Source organism: Callithrix jacchus, chromosome 8 (assembly GCF_049354715.1).
Source record: "Callithrix jacchus isolate 240 chromosome 8, calJac240_pri, whole genome shotgun sequence".
NCBI lineage: Eukaryota > Metazoa > Chordata > Mammalia > Primates > Cebidae > Callithrix > Callithrix jacchus.
Genome location: NC_133509.1, coordinates 123,479,052 through 123,497,401, shown reverse-complemented (window position 1 = coordinate 123,497,401; position 18,350 = coordinate 123,479,052). Strand labels below are relative to the sequence as shown.

The 18,350-nt window shown below is 39.0% G+C and overlaps 1 protein-coding gene across 26 annotated transcripts in view; it reads left to right on the top strand.

The window, feature by feature from the left end:
* EML5 (EMAP like 5) overlaps positions 1–18,350 on the top strand; it is a 203,847-nt gene that overhangs the window by 167,742 nt on the left and 17,755 nt on the right. For 14 of the 26 annotated variants that reach the window (XR_013521439.1, XR_013521441.1, XR_013521440.1 and 11 more), the window contains 4 exons: positions 5,982–6,060; positions 7,413–7,542; positions 8,702–8,800; positions 13,390–13,410. Coding sequence is in view for 10 of the 26 variants with exons in the window: in XM_035261239.3 (XP_035117130.1) it covers positions 5,982–6,060; positions 7,413–7,542; positions 8,702–8,800; positions 13,390–13,410 (329 nt within the window). In the remaining 16 variants the exon portion in view is untranslated. Of the gene's footprint in view, positions 1–2,584; positions 2,594–5,981; positions 6,061–7,412; positions 7,543–8,701; positions 8,801–13,389; positions 13,411–18,350 lie in introns of all 26 variants that reach the window. The other 12 variants (XR_013521448.1, XR_013521449.1, XR_013521447.1 and 9 more) reach the window with 3 other exon arrangements.

The window sequence follows — 18,350 nt, the reverse complement described above, 5'->3', positions numbered from 1 at the left end:
ATATTAGACAGCAGGAATCCATCATGTATTTTAAGCAGAGTGATGTGTACAAAGATACAAGTTCAGAGCATCTCTAAAATGGCTCATAAAAATCCTACACTATTTTAACAGAAATAAAGCACTTGTGTCTAGCCTCACATTTAGAATAGCTTACTCAGTACTGATCTCTGCATTTTAAAGGAGGCTTGGATAGTTTGTAATGGGCTAGAAGAAAGCACAGGATGAAGGAAGGTTGGGAGGCCTCTTCATATAAAGAATAATTAATTGACCAGGTGCAGTGGTTTATGCCTGTAATCCTGGCACTTTGGGATGCCAAGTTTGGAGAATCGGTTGAGGCCAGGAGTTAAAGATCAGCCTGGCCAATCTGGTGAGACACCATCTCTATTAAAAAACTTTAAAATTTAGCTGGGTGTGGTAGTGTACACCTGTGAGCCCAGCTACTTGGGATGCTGAGGCAGGAGGATCTCTTGAGCATGGGAGGTAAAAGCTGCCATGACCCAGGCCGGGCACGGTGGCTCAAGCCTGTAATCCCAGCACTTTGGGAGGCCGAGGCGGGTGGATCACAAGGTCAATAGATCGAGACCATCCTGGTCAACATGGTGAAACCCCGTCTCTACTAAAAATACAAAAAATTAACTGGGCATGGTGGTGTGTGCCTGTAATCCCAGCTACTCAGGAGGCTGAGGCAGGAGAATTGCCTGAACCCAGGAGGCAGAGGTTGCGGTGAGCCGAGATGGCGCCATTGCACTCCAGCCTGGGTAACAAGAGCGAAACTCCGTCTCAAAAAAAAAAGCTACCATGACCCATGATCTCACTACTATACTCTAGCCTGGGTGACAAAGCAAGACCCTGTCTAAAAAAAAATTATTATTATTTTTGGAATCTTGTTTTAAAACAAAACTAAATGGAGATATTATCTTAGATATGAATGGCTTTTTATGTGGAAGTGACCTCCCTGTTACAAGCAGTGTTTTGTTGTTGTTGTTGTTGTTGTTATTGTTGCTGTTGCTGCTGCTGTTTTGGAGATGAAGTCTCGCTCTGTCACTAAGGCTGGAGTGAGTGCAGTGGTATGATCTCGGCTCACTGCAACCTCCACTTCCCGGGTTCAAGGGATTCTCCTGCCTCAGCCTCCAGAGAGCTGGGACTACAGGCATGCGCCACCACGCCTGGCTAATTTTTTGTATCTTTTTTTTTTTTTTTTTTTTTTGAGACGGAGTTTCGCTCTTGTGACCCAGGCTGGAATGCAATGGCGCGATCTCGGCTCACCGCAACCTCCGCCTCCTGGGTTCAGGCAATTCTCCTGCCTCAGCCTCCCGAGTAGCTGGGATTACAGGCACGCACCACCATGCCCAGCCAAGTTTTTGTATTTTTAGTAGAGACGGGGTCTCTTGACCTCGTGATCCACCCGCCTTGGCCTCCCAAAGTGCTGGGATTACAGGCTTGAGCCACCGCGCCCGACCTCATTTTTTGTATCTTTAATAGAGATGGGGTTTCACCATGTTGGCCAGGCTGGTCTCAATCTCCTGACCATGTGATCCACCCACCTCGGCCTCCCAAAGTGCTGGGATTGACAGGGTGCGGTGGCTCACACCTGTAACCACATTGTGCCAAGAAGGTTCCTGGTTTCAGTGGGAGAATGGATGAAGTGACTTTTGTGATTATTTCCAATTTTGTTTTGATCATTATGCTATTAAGAGAGAGAGAAAAAAAAACTTTTCAAAGATTACTTGTTTTACTAGCAAAATCCTAAATTCAGCATAGTCCCAAGTGACTAATTCTGCCTGCTTGGATTCACTGACTGGGGAACCCTCTTATATCAGAATAGAGGTGGAACCTTGGGCTCTTTAGACAGTTTCCTTTAAAGAATCTCCAGTGCTACCAGCTACTTAACATTTTAGTGCCAGTGCCCATTCTTAAAGATAAGCTTAAATGTTTTCATATGACTCTTAGTGGTAAAAAAAAAAAAAAAGAAAAAAAATGTTTTGTTTAAAATTCAGATTACATTGCAGAATAATAATGGCAAGCTTTAAAGTTCACAATATAAAATATATTAAATTCTCATTTTTTTCTTTTTTCACCATTCTTGTGATTTCCCTGCCATTAATTTAAGCCTTTTTTTTTTTCCCCCCTTGAGACACGGTCTCATTCTGTTGCCTAGGCTGAGTGCAGTAGTGTGATCACAGCTCACTGCAACCTTAGCCTTCCAGGTCAAGTGATTCTCTCACATCAGCCTCCCAAGTAGCTGAGACTATAGGTGCATGCCACTAGGCCTGGTTAATTTTTATTTTTTGTAGGGACGGGGTCTCACAGTGTTGCCCAGGTTGGTCTCAGACTCCTGGGCTCAAGCAATCCTCTTGCCTCAGCCTTCCAAAGTGCTTGGATTACAGGTGTGAGCCACTGTGCCCAGCCTTAAGCCTTTTCTTATGTGCAGTAATAAACTAAAAACAACAGGCCTTTAATATATGCAACATAGTTTGTCTGCATTAAACTTGTTAAAACATTTTATTACAGGAGGTATTTTACTAGTGTTTTCAATTCAAATTTACATTTTAATCTTTTTCCCTCTTCATCTGCTGCTGAAAAGAGGTTCCAGGTAATCCTTTCTTTGCTGTGTTTACAAAGCCTAATTTTGTATTTTTGTCATATTTTTATTTAGCATTAATGGGATACTATGTTACTTGGTGTTCTTTGCCGCTCTTCACAGTTTTGCACATCTTTTTCCTTTGGAATTGGTATCCCTGAAATGAATAGCATCTTAATTATTGGACTTGTACTGTGTATAAATAACTGCTTTACTGAAACTTTATCCATTCAACTTGTATAATTTTTATAAGTTGTAGACTTTTATTTTAAGCAATGATATACTTTATATAAATGATCTTTATAAAATTAAAATATGATTAAATATTTTTTAAAATTTAAATATGCTTAATTGTTACATGGGATTATATAGATAATAATTACCTGTTTGTTGTTTGGGTTACATTTAAAGCTGTCAGACAGTAACACAGAATAAGGTTCACCAACAAAATTGACTTGGGGAAGAAAGCCAAAGTTATTGTTATTCTGGGAATCTTGTTTTAAAACAAGAAAATTAAATGAGAATATTATTATCTTGGATATGAATGGCTTTTTAAGTAGAAGTGACCTCCCTGTCACAAGAAGAGGTTTTATGTTTTGGTTTTTTTGGGGTTTTTTTTGAGATGGAATCTCGCTCTGTTACTCAGGCTGGAGTGCAGTGGTGCCATCTTGGCTCACTGCAACTTCTGCCTCCCAAGTTCAAGCAATTATTCTGCCTCAGCCTCCCAAGTAGCTGAATATTTTATATTATTCTTAATAATATTCATTAATGAAGTTAATATTAACTTCATTATTTGAATATTAACTTTATTCTTTGAAATGATCCTAGCAAAAATATTTTTAAATGTTAAATATGATAAATTGTTTTATTTTTACTTGTGGACATCCAAAAAAGTATACGAAGAAGGTTTGAAACCAAAATTTCTATAACTTGAAAAATGGTTCATATATTCTTGAAAAGCATGTTTACTTTTTATGACACCAGTCATGCTTATATATTTGACATGCTGCCTCATATTACATATCAACATCCCATTCATTTCTCTCTCTTTTTTTTTTTTTGAGACAGAGTGTTGCTCTATTGCCCAGGCTGGAGTGCAGTGGTGTGATCTCAGCTCACTACAACCTCTGCCTCCCAGGTTCAAATGATTCTCCTGCCTCAGCCCCCCGAGTGGCTGGGACTAAAGGCACATGCCACAACACTTTGCTAATTTTTGTATTTTTAGTAGAGACGACATTTCACCATATTGTCCAGGCTGGTCTCGCACTTCTGACCTTGTGATCCACCCACCTTGGCCTCCCAAAGTGCTGGGATTACAGGTGTGACCCACTACACCTGGCCAATCCCTATTGAATGTTAAAGATATAACACATTTACTTTTTATTGATGTATAACTTGAAAAGCATTTTGAAAATGCAAATATATTTTATGCCTTTAATTTTATGAGACTTGTTCATAAATGTTGGAGTCTTGTACATGGGAAAGTTAATCTTTATATCATTTCCTGATTTAGGTGTTACAAATTGAATATTAAGTTAAAATTTGGAAAGGGGTTTGGTGCATGATTAATTTAAATTCAGTGTTCAGATTATTCAATATTTGAATAATGGCTGAGGTAAAAATAATAATTTCATTTTTAAAAAAATTAAAGGTTCTAGAGAAGAAATTCTACATTTAAATAATTCACAATGTAAACTCAATATACCTGTTGTGACATGGCACATTATAAATAGATCCTGAACAGAGACGAGGGGCTAGATTTGAGATTTGAGAGCTACTGTGTAAAGTTGATAAATTTTTAGTAAATAGTGAGAATAAAAGAAGATAAAGAGTTGGAAGCAATAATAATAGTAATTTTCTTTTATAGCATGTTGTATGGTTTACAATGCTCTGTGACTATAAAATGTCTTCCTTGAGTAACCATCTGATGGCAATACCATTAACCAGTACTAGGGACTTCAGCAGGTAGAGAAGGTAAAGGACATGGAGAAACAGATGAGTACAAATTTGAACACAGATGTGATTTATGTTGCTAACAGTGTGGAACATTCATAGAACTATTATGAAAATTGGCCGGGTGTAGTGGTTCATGCCTGTAATCCCAGCACTTTGAGAGGCCAAGGCAGGCGGATCACCTGAGGTCGGGAGTTCGAGACTAGCCTGACCAACATGGAGAAACCCTGCCTCTCCTAAAAATTCAAAATTAGCTGGGCATGGTGGCACATGCCTGCTCAAAGAGAATCACTTGAACCCAGGAGGCAGGGGTTGCAGTGAGCTGAGATTGTGCCATTGCACTCCATCCTGGGCAACAAGAGCGAAACTCCATCTCCAAAAAAAAAAAAAGAAGAAAAAGAAATATTATGAAAATTCACTTTCAAGAAGGGTGTATTGAATACCTGCCATGTGAAGATACTCTGTTAGATACTTTAGAGCAGTAATCCAGGATTTGTTGATAATCTACCCATCAAGAAATATTTGAGTATATTAAATTAACATTTTCACATTTGTTTATAAACAGTCTACTCTTGTGCTGTTATGTTATTTACATTATGACATGTACACTAAAGAAATTAAAAGTAAGACTGGGTGTGGTGGCTCACACCTCTAATCCCAGCACTTTAGGAGACTGAGGCAGGTGGATCTCTTGAGGCCAGGAGTTCCAGACCCAGCTTGACCAACATTTTGTATTTTTGTATTCTCTACTAAAAATACAAAAATTAGCCAGGCTTGGTGGTACATGCTTGTAGTTCCATCTACTGGGGAGGCTGAGGCACAAGAATTGGTTGAACCTGGGAGGCGGAGGTTGCAGTGAGCTGAGATCATGCCACTACACTCCAGCCTGGGTGACAGAGTGAAACTTGGTCTATTAAAAAAAAAAAGAAGAAGAAAGAAGAGAAGAGGCTGGGTGTGGCGGCTTACTCCTGATCCTGTAATCTTAGCACTTTGGGAGGCTGAAGTGGGTGGATCACCTGAGGTTAGGAGTTCAAGATCAGCCTGGACAACAGGGTGAAACCTCTACTAAAGATACAAAAATTAGCTGAATGTGGTGGCGCACACCTGTGATCCCAACTACTCAGGAGGCTGAGGCAAGAGAATCACTTGAACCCAGGAAGTGGAGGTTGCATTGAGCCAAGATCATGCCACTGCACTCCAGCATGGGCAACAGAGCGAGACTCCATCTCACAATAACATAAAATAAAATAAATAGAAGATCTAATCTTTTCTTTCTACCTTCCCACTTTAGAATCTCTCAAGATGTAGAAGGCAGTCTAGTAGACCACAGAATGAGGTCATCTTTGGGAAGGTGTGACAGACACTTCTCTGGGAGGGATGGTGTGAGAGAGTCAGTGAAGGCACTGAGTGCCGCATGCCTTTCCTCCTTCCCACTTCTCTGTTGCAGGCCCCCGGTGAGCAGGGCCCCACCACAGCCAGAGAAACTCCAGACAAATAATGTAGGCAAGAAAAAGAGACCTATAGAGGTAAGGAAAACTTGCTCTCCAATGTCACTGAAATGTATCCAGAGTTCCTTTTTATAAAACACCCAAGTCTTGTCATTAGTTTTCATGAAAATTAGTATATTGAGTACTCTTTTTGTTTGACTTAATTCTTACCTAAATCTGAGTTTTGGATTGATACTGTCTGTTTCTCTTAATTTTTTATATTAGTCTTCCTTTTACTTTTCTGTGAATAATGCCCTAATTGAACTGTATCTCAGAGAACTCCTAAAGCTAAATATGTGTGAATGATCTTTTGCTTATAGAAACACAGACACCTTGGCAGTATCTAATACTTAGTGGTGTCAATTTGTAAATTAAAGATTAAATACTTATACCAAATCAGAAATTTTGACCCTATCTGATATATTCACTGTATAGGGTTCATGAAGGCTATTTCTCCTTCTGTCTCTGCTTTCAACCAAAGTAACCATCCATAATAATTGATGAAGAAGGAAGACTTTCCAGGCATTTCATAATACCAGGATCAGCAACAAACAAGCACACTCTGCTAAATCAAACATAAACAAGGTGTAAAGCTGTGCAATGCTGATTGCTGTAGCTCCTTCCCCAAGCTAGTTCTACAAGGTCAATGAAATGTACTTTTCAGTTGCAGAATTATCTGCCAGAACTTTAGCATGAATTGTCAGAGACAGTATACTTAGTTTTTGTGCACCAGTGATGAATGTACTGTTTGGATTCTTCAAAGTTTGTGACTTGGACATAATTTATCCTGAATCATGTAGGTAGATCAGATATTTTGATTAACAATGAGCATACATTTTTTTTTCTTTGGAGCAGAAAAGAAAAAAACAGATTTGGGGATAGATTCCCCCTGGGGATGCCAAAATAAGTGCCTTATAATAAAATGGCATAGTAATTTGCATATAACCTATGCACATCCTCCTGTATATTCTAAACCATCCGTAGATTACCTAATACAATGTAAATGCTGTATAAATATTTATAGTTGCTGTATAAAAATGTTATACTGTATTAAATATTATATTATTTTTTATTTTTCCCCCCAAATATTTTCTCTCTGAAATTGGTTGAATCCTTGGATATGGAGGGTCAACTGTACCTCAGACTACCTCGTGATTCCATTTTCCTTTTTATAACTTTATGTAGAACAGTATAGAATATACGTTTAAACTGCCTAAAACAGGTTATATAAAGAAGTATGACTAGCTTAATTGTGTATATGAAGTTTGTAAAATATCAAAAATGCATACTCCATTTTGACTCCAGACACTAGCATTATATATACAGGAAACAATGGTGAACATTTAGACATGACAAAGAATATAATGGTTTTATTATTATTATCATTATAGGACCTTGTGTTGGAGCTTGTTTTTGGTTATCGAGGGAGAGACTGTAGGAATAATGTTCACTACTTAAATGATGGAGATGATATAATTTATCACACTGCATCCATTGGAATTCTGCACAATGTTGCTACAGGTAGGAAACCCTGATTCTCCAACTAACTGCTCTGAACTCATTTTCTACCTCTTCATTTTACTTGCACAAAGAATGAAGTATTCCCTTCTTTATTCCCTTCTGCACGAACTGCTGTTGCAGTCTTACAAGGTCTCTTCACTGTCGCTACTACCAGATGAATCACATTACACTTCTTTGATCAAAAAATTTCAGTTCCTTCTGGGCACAGTGGCTTATGCCTGTAATCTCAGCACTTGGGGAGGCTGAGATGGGCAGATCACTTGAGGCCAGGAGTTTGAGACTGGCCTGGCCAACACAACAAAACCCCATATCTACTAAGAATACAAAAAATTAGCTAGGCATGATGGCACACACCTGTAATCCAAGCCACTTGCAAGGGTGAGGCATGAGAATCACTTGAACTGGGGAAGTAGAGGTTGCAATGAGCCAAGATCGCGCCACGGCACTCCACCCTGGGCAACAGAGTGAGACTGTCTCAAAAATAAACAAAAACAGATTTTAGTTCCTCCCCCACTGACTTCAGAACAAATATAAAACATGACTCAATATGACCCAAATTATTAAATGGAAAATTACTACTGGTTTCTGTGTGACCCTGGTGAATCTTTTTCTTTGAGAAACCAAAACAGAAGCATCATGGGCTGGCACTCAAAATCCTCCCTAACTCTAGTCCCAAGCTGCCTTTCCAACCATGTTACTCATCTTTCCTCTTCATGACCCTACACTTCATCCAAATGAGCCATTTAAATGCATACATAACACTTTCCTGTCTTTATGCCTTTGCTTAAAGTGTTCCTCTGCCTATGCCCTTCACCACTGACTTTTACATTTGTAAAACCTGTCTGGGTCGGTCCAGGAGTACCATATTACCATGATGAGATTAATCTTTTCTGCTTTGAATTCCCATAGCATTTTGATCCCAACTCTCGTGACACTTGGAACATTCAGCCTTGTACTGTATTGTTTATCCCTTTTACTGGCATTAAAGAATTTTGAATCAATTTTCTATCCTTAAGATGTTGTATACGTAGTAAGCGTTCAAACATAGTATTTTAAATAAGCAAATAAGATAAAGGGTAGTTTATTGTCTTGGGTAAGTGCGTTTGGCTGATACATCTTAAAGTTTTCAAACTTAATTCTCAAATTCTTTTTTTTGTAGGTTCTCAGAGTTTTTATCAGGAACATAATGATGACATTCTGTGCCTCACTGTAAATCAGCACCCCAAATTTATCAACATAGTGGCAACTGGCCAAGTAGGTATGTTTCTATATTTTAAAAGAAACAATTTGAAGCATTTATTTTGTTCAAAGAAATTCAATATCCAAGAAAAAAATCAAAATATAATATGTTTATTGTTCAAAATCTATGTATACGTAAAGCACTGCCCAATTATAGCATATTATTTGCTTCCAGGTACCTTTCTGTCACTCACTCTGGTTATCTGAGTTGGTCTTGACAATCCAGAATTTAAAGTAAACTATTGTATGGTAGTTGAAATAGTTGGATTTAGTCCTTTAGCAGGAATTTCTGGTCAGCATATATTCATATTCAGTAGCACATAAACCAGAAAAGAAGAGTTTGAAGAGGAAGTGATAAATAAGGGCAGCTAAGAAATAACTAGGCTGGGTAGGGTAGAACACTGCTTCAGGAGGGGTTTAGGCTAGAAAGAAGAGAGGACCCAAGTCTGTTTTTTGTTGGTAAATCCCTTCTGCCTTTTTCTTTTCTTTGTCATTGATCTAATTCACCAACTGTTTTGAAATATACCCGTGTTGGCCGGGCACGGTGGCTCAAGCCTGTAATCCCAGCACTTTGGGAGGCCAAGGCGGGTGGATCACAAGGTCAACAGATCGAGACCATCCTGGTCAACATGGTGAAACCCCGTCTCTACTAAAAATACAAAAAATTAGCTGGGCATGGTGGCACGTGCCTATAATCCCAGCTACTCAGGAAGTTGAGGCAGGAGAATTGCCTGAACCCAGGAGGCGGAGGTTGCAGTGAGCCGAGATCGTGCCATTGCACGCCAGCCTGGGTAACAAGAGCGAAACTCCGTCTCAAAAAAAAAAAAAAAGAAAAGAAAAAAAATGAAATATACTCGTGTTATCTTACCTCTGTGAAAAACTGAAACAAAGGCCGTAACTCTACAGTCAAACTGATGAGAGGATAGCAGGTCTATTTAGGACATATCTGCCAACTTGTGATTACTAAATATGAATATGGCAGAAGTTTCATAAACTTCAATAAGTTTGTAAAATTTATTGAAATCATTGAGTTTGTTGGATTTCATTGGGCCTTGATTGCTAAGCTAGCTTTCCAGTTGTCTTTTTTTCTTGACTAAGGTAATTTATACTTTTAATATTTTTATTTTTCATGCAAGTACTAAATTGATAGTCAAGAATTTGTTGCTTGGGTTGCCTGGTTCTGAAGCTATGCCACATAGACTTGTATTTTTTCTTTCTGTACAGTTTTCTACTTTTAAAAGTAAATAGAATATTACCCATTATACAGAAAATATTCTAATCTTTGCATATAAATACGAAGGTCTGGCCTCTGTTTGTGCTAAGTTTTTTGAAAGTGGAGTTTTATTTTCACTCTGCACAAGGAACAAGGCCCATCTCCTGGAGGAATGAAGAGACTATGTTACCTCAGTACATAGGCTCAATGCCTCTTGGTACATAGTTACTGTTTAGTTCATTTTTATTGAGTAAATTCATTTATTCAACAAATTTATTGAACACCTGCCACGTGCAAGGTATTCTTTTAGGTGCTGGGGATACAGGCAACTTACGAAAAGGCAAAACCCCTGTATTAATGGAATTTATATTCTGCAAATAGAATTCTAAAAAGTATGGTTCTTTCATTTCCCACTTTGGCTTCTTTTCTTTGCTCTCCCTCTGATAGGCAACTTTATGTATCATTTTAGTGCTGTGATTTTCTCTCTTAGTTAAGAAATACCATGGTCACAAATTAATCTTTTAGGAATTTGGCCATTTTCTCCCCTTCTTTCCCTTTATTTTGAAAGACAACACTGTAGGAAATATGAAATGGTTAATGATATCCCTTCTCTTTCTTTCCAAGTCAAACTCTGGGCAGTACAGAGGTAAATTTTAGATTATGTATGTAACTCCATTCCTTGCAGCATTTGTACCCTTCCAGAAAATAGATGTAAAAAATTACTGGAGACTAATTAAGATAGACTCAAGGGAAGACTAAAGAATGAGGAAGGATTTTTTTTTTTTCTCTGTCTCTCTCTCTCCACACATAAAGAGAATTGTTTTGTTAGTTACTTTGCTGTCAGGCTTGTTTAATACCCAAAAAGCATAAAACAACATTTACAGTGTTTTTTGTTCCTTTTGTTAATAAAAATCATATAGATCATAGAGGAATTGAAAGGTTTGATTTTGTACTGTTTTAGCCAGTTACATTCAAACTTTTCTTTTTCTTGGCTAGAATCTTGGAATTTTAGGGCCAAGTATATCATTTTATCCTCTCTGTTATAAGGTACTTGAACCCCACTGCCACTTAATGCCTAATGAAGTAGTTAAATGTTTTCCTGGAAAGTTTAGTTATAAAATGATTCTTCATATAGAACAAAAATCCGTCTGTGATTACTAATCTTTGGCCCTCATTCTTGTGGTGCCTAGAACATCTAATCACATTTCCATGACATTATCTTCCAGTTTTGGAGATAGCTAGCATGTTCTCCCTGAGTCTTACCTACTTCTTCTCTTTTATTTATTTTTATTTATTTATTTATTTTGAGACAGAGTCTTTCTCTGTCACCCAGGCAGGAGTGCAGTGGTGCGATCTTGACTCACTGCAGCCTCCTCCTCCCGGGTTCAAGCAATTCTCCTGTCTCAGCCTCCTGAGTAGCTGCAACTACAGGCTTGCACCATCATGCCTGGCTAATTTTTGTATTTTTAGTGGAGATAGAACTTCACAGTATTGGTCAGGATGGTCTCGATCTTCTGATCTTGTGGTCCTCCCGCCTTGGCCTCAAAAAGTGCTGGAATTACAGGCATGAGCCACCACACCTAGCCTAGTTCTTCTCTTTTAAAAGGTCTCCTTTGGACACCCTCCAACTACATTCCATGGAACAAATTGTGCATGAGAGCAAGAGATTGCTTTTCATGGGGGAGCCTACTTCTCCACTGGACCATGCTTTGGGTATATGGAATTCTCTACCAGATGGTCCTGAACCTACTAATGGGCCTGCATGAGCCTTTTCTCTGCATCTGTCCTCCCAGTGACAAACTGTATAACCAGTGTGCATACTCTTGAGGGGTGGCCAAGCTGTTCATTGCCTAGGGGTGGATGGAGTTTTAATGTACTAGCTGGGATAACCACATGTCTTAAAAAAAATTGAGCTGCCATGACAGATATTACAGAGTTTGTAGCCTAAACAACAGAAATGTTATTTTTCAGTTCTGGAGGTTGAAAGTCCAAAATCAGGGTGCCAGCATGGTCAGGTTGTGGAGAGGGCCTTCTCTGTGGTTTGCAGATGGCTGTCTTCTCATTGTATCCTCACATGGTGGAAAAAGATTATCTTTCTCCTGTCTCTTCTTATGAGAACACTAATCTCACTGTGAGGGCTGCATCCTCATAACCTCCCTACCTCCTAATACCATCACACTGGAGATTAGGGTTTCAGTATATGAATTTGGGTGGAAGACAGACATCCAGTTCATAGAACCACACGAGCTTCTGTGGTTCTTTGTTGTGTGGGATGGACAAGAGTGGGACAGGTTGTCTCATGTTACCCAAACTCCAAGGAGTTCTGAATTGCATCTGCCTTCTAGGTCATTGTAGGAGTGTACTCATCAAGTTAGGAGGCTAGAATATATTTCATTTGATAAGTTTTATCTCGATGGATAGCTTTAAAATATTTTGGCCAATGATGTTTAAGCCTTCATTTTTACTTCTGTCCCAGACCATGTTAATATTCAGAGACAAACCTGGTCTCTCCAAACCAAACATTCTCAGTCTTTCAACCAGTCTTCAGGGGGCATAGTTCCAAGCCCTCTCATCACTTGATTGTTAATAGAACATATTCATAACTAAAAATGGTATTTCCTATGTGGTCTGCTCAGCAGAGTTAAGTACTTTATTCTGTTTTTCCTCATGTTCCAGGTCAAGACACTGTTGTCCTATGTTATCAATATGTTTTTGAAATTATTATTTCATATCGATATAAAGCTTTACCAAAGCAAAAAACAATCAACTTTTCTCCAGTGGATTTCTAAGTTTTTACTCCTTTCTTTCTTGCTCTGAAGACTGCTACTTTGAAAAGTTTGGTTATTAGGTATTTCTACCACAAATATAATGAGCATAGGCTTTCACATTTTCTTTCTTGGCAAACTTGTACTCATACGGAAAATCTTTAGTTGAAAGGAAGAACTTTTTCCTTTCTTGAGTTATACAGTAACCTTTGCTATCATGTCTCCCAGCTCAGAAGGTTTAGATCTAATTCTTCCCTGGAGATAGAGATGCATTAAAACTCCAGAGAGTCTATTATTAGCAGTACATTTTTGTTAACCAAAATGAGGGTAATATCAATTTAAATCATACCAATATAATTCTAAAAGTTGTTATAATTAAGTTTATGTAACTCATTAAATGCAAAGAAAACAAAGTTTTTATCCAAAGGAAGATTGAAAGATCATACACAAAATGTTAATATGTATGTATAATTGTAATGAGTGCCTTCTCTCACAGTTTACTCAATCAAATGTAATAAAACCAATTTTGTATATAATAGTTTATTTATAATTAATATCTTTTGATATTTGGGTTTCTATAGGTTTTACTGTTAATATTTGTTATTTATAGATAATTATTTTCCATTATAGGTGATTCAGCAGACATGTCAGGTAAGTAAAACTAAATACTTTCTGCTTTATATTGTTTGGTAATGATGGTGCAAATTGAACTTGAGTTTATGAGTCCAATCTTGCATTGCTATAAAGAACTACCTGAAACTGGGTAATTTACAAAGAAAAGATGTTTAATTGGCTCATGGCTTCACAGGCTGTACAGGAAACATGGCAAGGGAGGGCTCAGGAAATTTACAGTCATGGTGGAAGGCAAAGGGGAAGCAGGTATGTCCTACATGGCTGAAGCAGGAGGAAGAGAGAGAAAGGGGAGGTACTACACATTTAAACAAGCTGATCTCAAGAGAACTCACTTTCACAAGAACAGCAAGGGGGAAATCTGCCCCTGTGATCCAATCACCTCCCCCGAGGTCCCTCCTCTCACTGGGGGTTACAATTCAACGTGCAGTTTGGGCAGGGACATAAATCCAAACCATATCATCAAGTATCTTGTTACTCTATAAAGAAAACTTGTGGATTATTTTTTTTAATTAAGAATACATTATTTTAATGTCATGATTCTGAACTCAATCTATGGTAATAGTAATGGTTTTTGGGACATGCATGGTGGCTCACACCTGTAATCCCAGCACTTTGGGAAGCCAAGGTCTGAGGATCACCTGAGCCCAGGAGTTCAAGACCAGCATGAGCAACACAGACCCTGTCTCGAAAAAATTTTTTTAAAAATTAAAAAAATAGTAATAATGGTAAAAAGAACATACTTTGACCTATTTCATGTGCCCAGCACTGTTGTAAGCACTTTAAGTAAAAGTTTTATTTGACTTGCCCATGTTTATTAAGTTACACATGTTCTGTGGCAGCTTTTGTGCTACAATGGCAGAGGTGAGTAGCAGCCACAGAGGCTAAAGATGACACTCATTTGTTTGCACTGCTTTTTGGTACCCTGCAAGTTCCAGTAACACAGTTATAATTCACAGATTTTAAGCACTTTCTGTTATCTCTTGTTATTTTATTTTGTTTTTTAACCAGTAAATATCATGTCAAAACAAGTGTTGAAAAAAACAAAAATCGTCTTTGAATATCACACTTTTAAGGCACAGTGAAGCGTGGATTATATTGTAATCAAATGAAATGACAGGCTGGGTATGGTGGTTCACACCAGTAATCCTAGCACTTTGGGAGGATGAGACAGGAGGACTGCTTGAGGGCAGGAGTTCAAGTCCAGCCTGGGCAACAGTAAGACCCTGTATCTACAAGTAAAGAAAAACTAAAAAACGGTGATGATTTGAGATGAGATGGCAATAAATGTGATGAAAACAATAGATGATGGCAATAAAACAAAGTATTTGTTTTCTCCCACACATTTAGCCGTTCACTAGGAGAAATCACAGGACTGAGGTCCTTAAGGCTATAGTTTACACAGTGAACAGCAAAGGGAGAAGACACATGAGGTGGAATATGGAGCATCTATTCTCAGGGTTTCTATATCTCCCTAACACCCTCGTGCCAGGGGTTACACAGAACTCTGCTGCTTCCTCCAGCAGTCAAGTCCAGCAACACACATGAGGTGCTTCTGCCTAAGCAAGCCTGCTGAAGTCTGAGTCCAGAGTTTTTACTGGGGGCTGGTTACATAGGCATAAAGACCAGCCTCAATTACCAAAATACCAACTTCCCTGAAGAAAGCAAGTGTTCAGCGCCCTGGGTGGATAAAAGAGCTTTGTCGACTCGGAGAACACTTAAAAAGTTCTTATACACTAGCCAAGAGCTAGCCCAGTAAGCATGCCCTTCTGATGACAGTAATCTTCAGCCTGCTTGTATTAAATCTTGCCTGCGCAAGCCCTGAGGCTGGATCAAGAAACTGGAAGGTCAGTGTGACTGGAGGAAGGCCTCTGAGATGAATGTAGAGAGGGATAGTGCTCAGCTCATGCAGGATATTGTAGCCCAAGGAGAATAGTTTGGATTCACGCTCAGTGCAGAGTCTGTCACTGGAGAATTTTAAACGAGGGAGTGATGTGATCTAATTTATACTTTGAGAAAGCCCCTCTCACTACCCTTTTATAGAGAATGTAGTGGGGGAAGAGAGCAAATTGGAAAATTAGGGGGCTGCTACAGTAGTCCAAGCAAAAAACAGTTAACCAGGGTGGCCGGAGTGAATGTGGAGAGAACTGGACAAATATGGGATGTATTCTGGAAGGAAAGCAGTTAATCCTTTCTGATTAATTGGATATGGGGGTATAATAAAGTGAGGAATCAAGGCCAGTTGTTAATTTTTTGCTTGATCAGTGAGCTAAATGAGATGGGGAACACTCTGAGAGAAATCAGTTTGGCAGGAAGAAATTATCCACAGATACAAGGAGTGAAATTTATTCAACATTCTTTCTTGTACAAATATAAGAAGACTGGTAGATTTGGGGATAGGAAAATAAGGAAGTCCTGTCTAATGACTTCCATTTTTCCCTGTATCATCAACTGAGAGTGAAGTGGTAGGGAATGGGTATTGGATTGGGACAAGGATAAAGTTTTTAAATTGTCACTTTGGAATGTGGGAGAATAAATACCTTAGAAGAGATATGAGCTGAGTTCAGTGGCTCACACCCGTAATCATAGCACTTTGGTTTGTCTTTTTTTTTTTTAGATGGAGTTTCACTCTAGTTGCCCAGGCTGGAGTGCAATGGCACAGTCTCAGCTCACTGCAACTTCCACCTCCCAGGTTCAAGCAATTCTCCTGCCTCAGCCTTCTGAGTAGCTGGGATTACAGGTGCCCACGACCATGACCCACTCATTTTTTGTATTTTTAGTAGAGATGGGGTTTCACCATGTTGGCTAGGCTGGTCTCAAACTCCTGACGTCAGATTATATACCCACTTTAGCCTCCCAAAATGCTGGGATTATTGGCATGAGTCACCACGCCCGGCAGTCCTAGCACTTTGGGAGGCTGAAGTGGGCAGACTGCTTGAACTTAGGAGTTCAAGACCAACCTGGGCAACATGGGAAACCTCGTTTCTACAAAAAAAAAAAAAAAAAAAATACAAAACTTAGCTGGGTGTGGTAGCATGTGCATGTAGATCCAGCTACTCAGGAGGCTGAGGTAGGTGGATCAGTTGAGCCCAGGAGTTCAAGGCTGCAGTGACTCTTGATTCCACCATGGCACTCCAGCCTGGATAAACTTGTCTCAAAAAGAAGAAAGCTATGGTATAATTATCACTGAACACATGAGTTGTGTTTTCTGGACACTAAGGGAATAGCTAGACAAAATAATCTCAGCCCTCCTAAGACCTTAGAATTTGATATTTTTGATCCTTAAGGCAATTAAGCAGAGTAAGCTCACCCTCTGGTCTTGGTTACTATTTGCAGTGACAGGCAGTTGCCCACAAATAACTTTAGTGGGTGTCTGTGCATCTTACAGCAGAGGAGAAGAAAATGCATTAGCACACAAGAATGAAGAAGGAGGGTAGTCTCCTGAGTGTGCTGCTTCAGGAGCTTCACGATATCATCCAGAACCCAGGGACTTTCCAGCTCTTCTGCTCTGCTATCCACACTGTTGGCTTCGCCCATAAGGCTGGTTGCATTTGTGGACATGAAAATGGCTGCAGTAGCAATTGGAGTTACATGCTTCCTTGCTGTTATCCAGTGGGAGAGAAGGAAAAAAATCCCTTTCAGAACTGTGACCTAAAAATCCTTCCTTTTAGCCTGACTGAGTCATTCTAGGACACAAAGCAAACCTCATGCTAAGAAGATATTAGGAGAATACCATGTGCTGATTGGCTTAAATCTGGGTTATTAAACTAATCACTCAGGTCTGGGTTGAGAGTGGAGGCAGTATTATCACAGTGAGCTCAGACTTACTAGTTGAGCATGAGGTTTGTAAGTTGAATCACTTACACTCTAGGAGGGAGTAGATTCCTGAATAAAATTGGAGCCTTGGTAGGAAGAAAGCATGTAATGGATGCTGAGTATGCAGTAAGAAGTTACTCACCACAGAGACTAAAGGGCAAAATACAATTGGCATACCTAATTGGCCCATGTTAAAATTTTCTTTCAAAATAGTTTTTATTATACTGCATCAGAGGCAAACTAGGGGATAAAGAATATCCTTTAAAACTTTAATTCTTGTAAGACCCAATTCACAATTTAGACATGGCATCTCTATATAGGAAACAAAGAGTCAAAAATGGTAGTGAAAAGTTAGTGGGAGGGAACTAGATAGGGGGAAAGAGCAAGAATGGAACCTGAATACTGAGAACAGCATACCTGTGCTGCCTCTCCCAGCTCTGAGTTATGTCAGGGCAATTCACTTATCCTCTCTGAGCCTGAATTCAAGAAAAACATACCTACTTAGAAGGTAGGCATTAGAAAATATGACATGCCCCAGTAACATGCCTGCCATGATAGGTACTGAATACCTCATGTCCTCCCGGAACAGGAGGAATAGAGTTGTATCTGTGTTACTCAAGCATCAGAAATGACGGTTTCCAGATGATAGGAGAAAATATAATATACCTAATGAACATAGTTTTATCTTTCTTTAGTAACTTTGAAAGGTCCTGAAAATTTGCCTTAATGTTAAATACGGTTACTGCTGTAAGTTTAGAATACTCTAAGTATGTGGCAATTCCATTACCTCTTATACCTATAGGTTTTAAAACATAAATTCTGCTTTCAGCTTTTTGCTATCTCCTTTAATTTTTTATAAAAATATAACAGGCTCAGTAATTTAAGATTACTTGCTGTTTAAATTTTAGATAAATAAAACTTTGAAACTCGTGGTACATTAAATTTGGCAGCAAGGTCAGGCATGGTGGCTCACACCTGTAATCCCAGCATTTTGGGAGGCCGAGGCAGGCGGATCACAAGGTCAGACATTCGAGACCAGCCTGGCCAACATGGTGAAACCCTCTCTCTACTAAAAATACAAAAATTAGCTGGGCGTGGGGGCAGGTGCCTGTAATTTCAGCTACTTGGGAGGCTGCGGCAGGAGA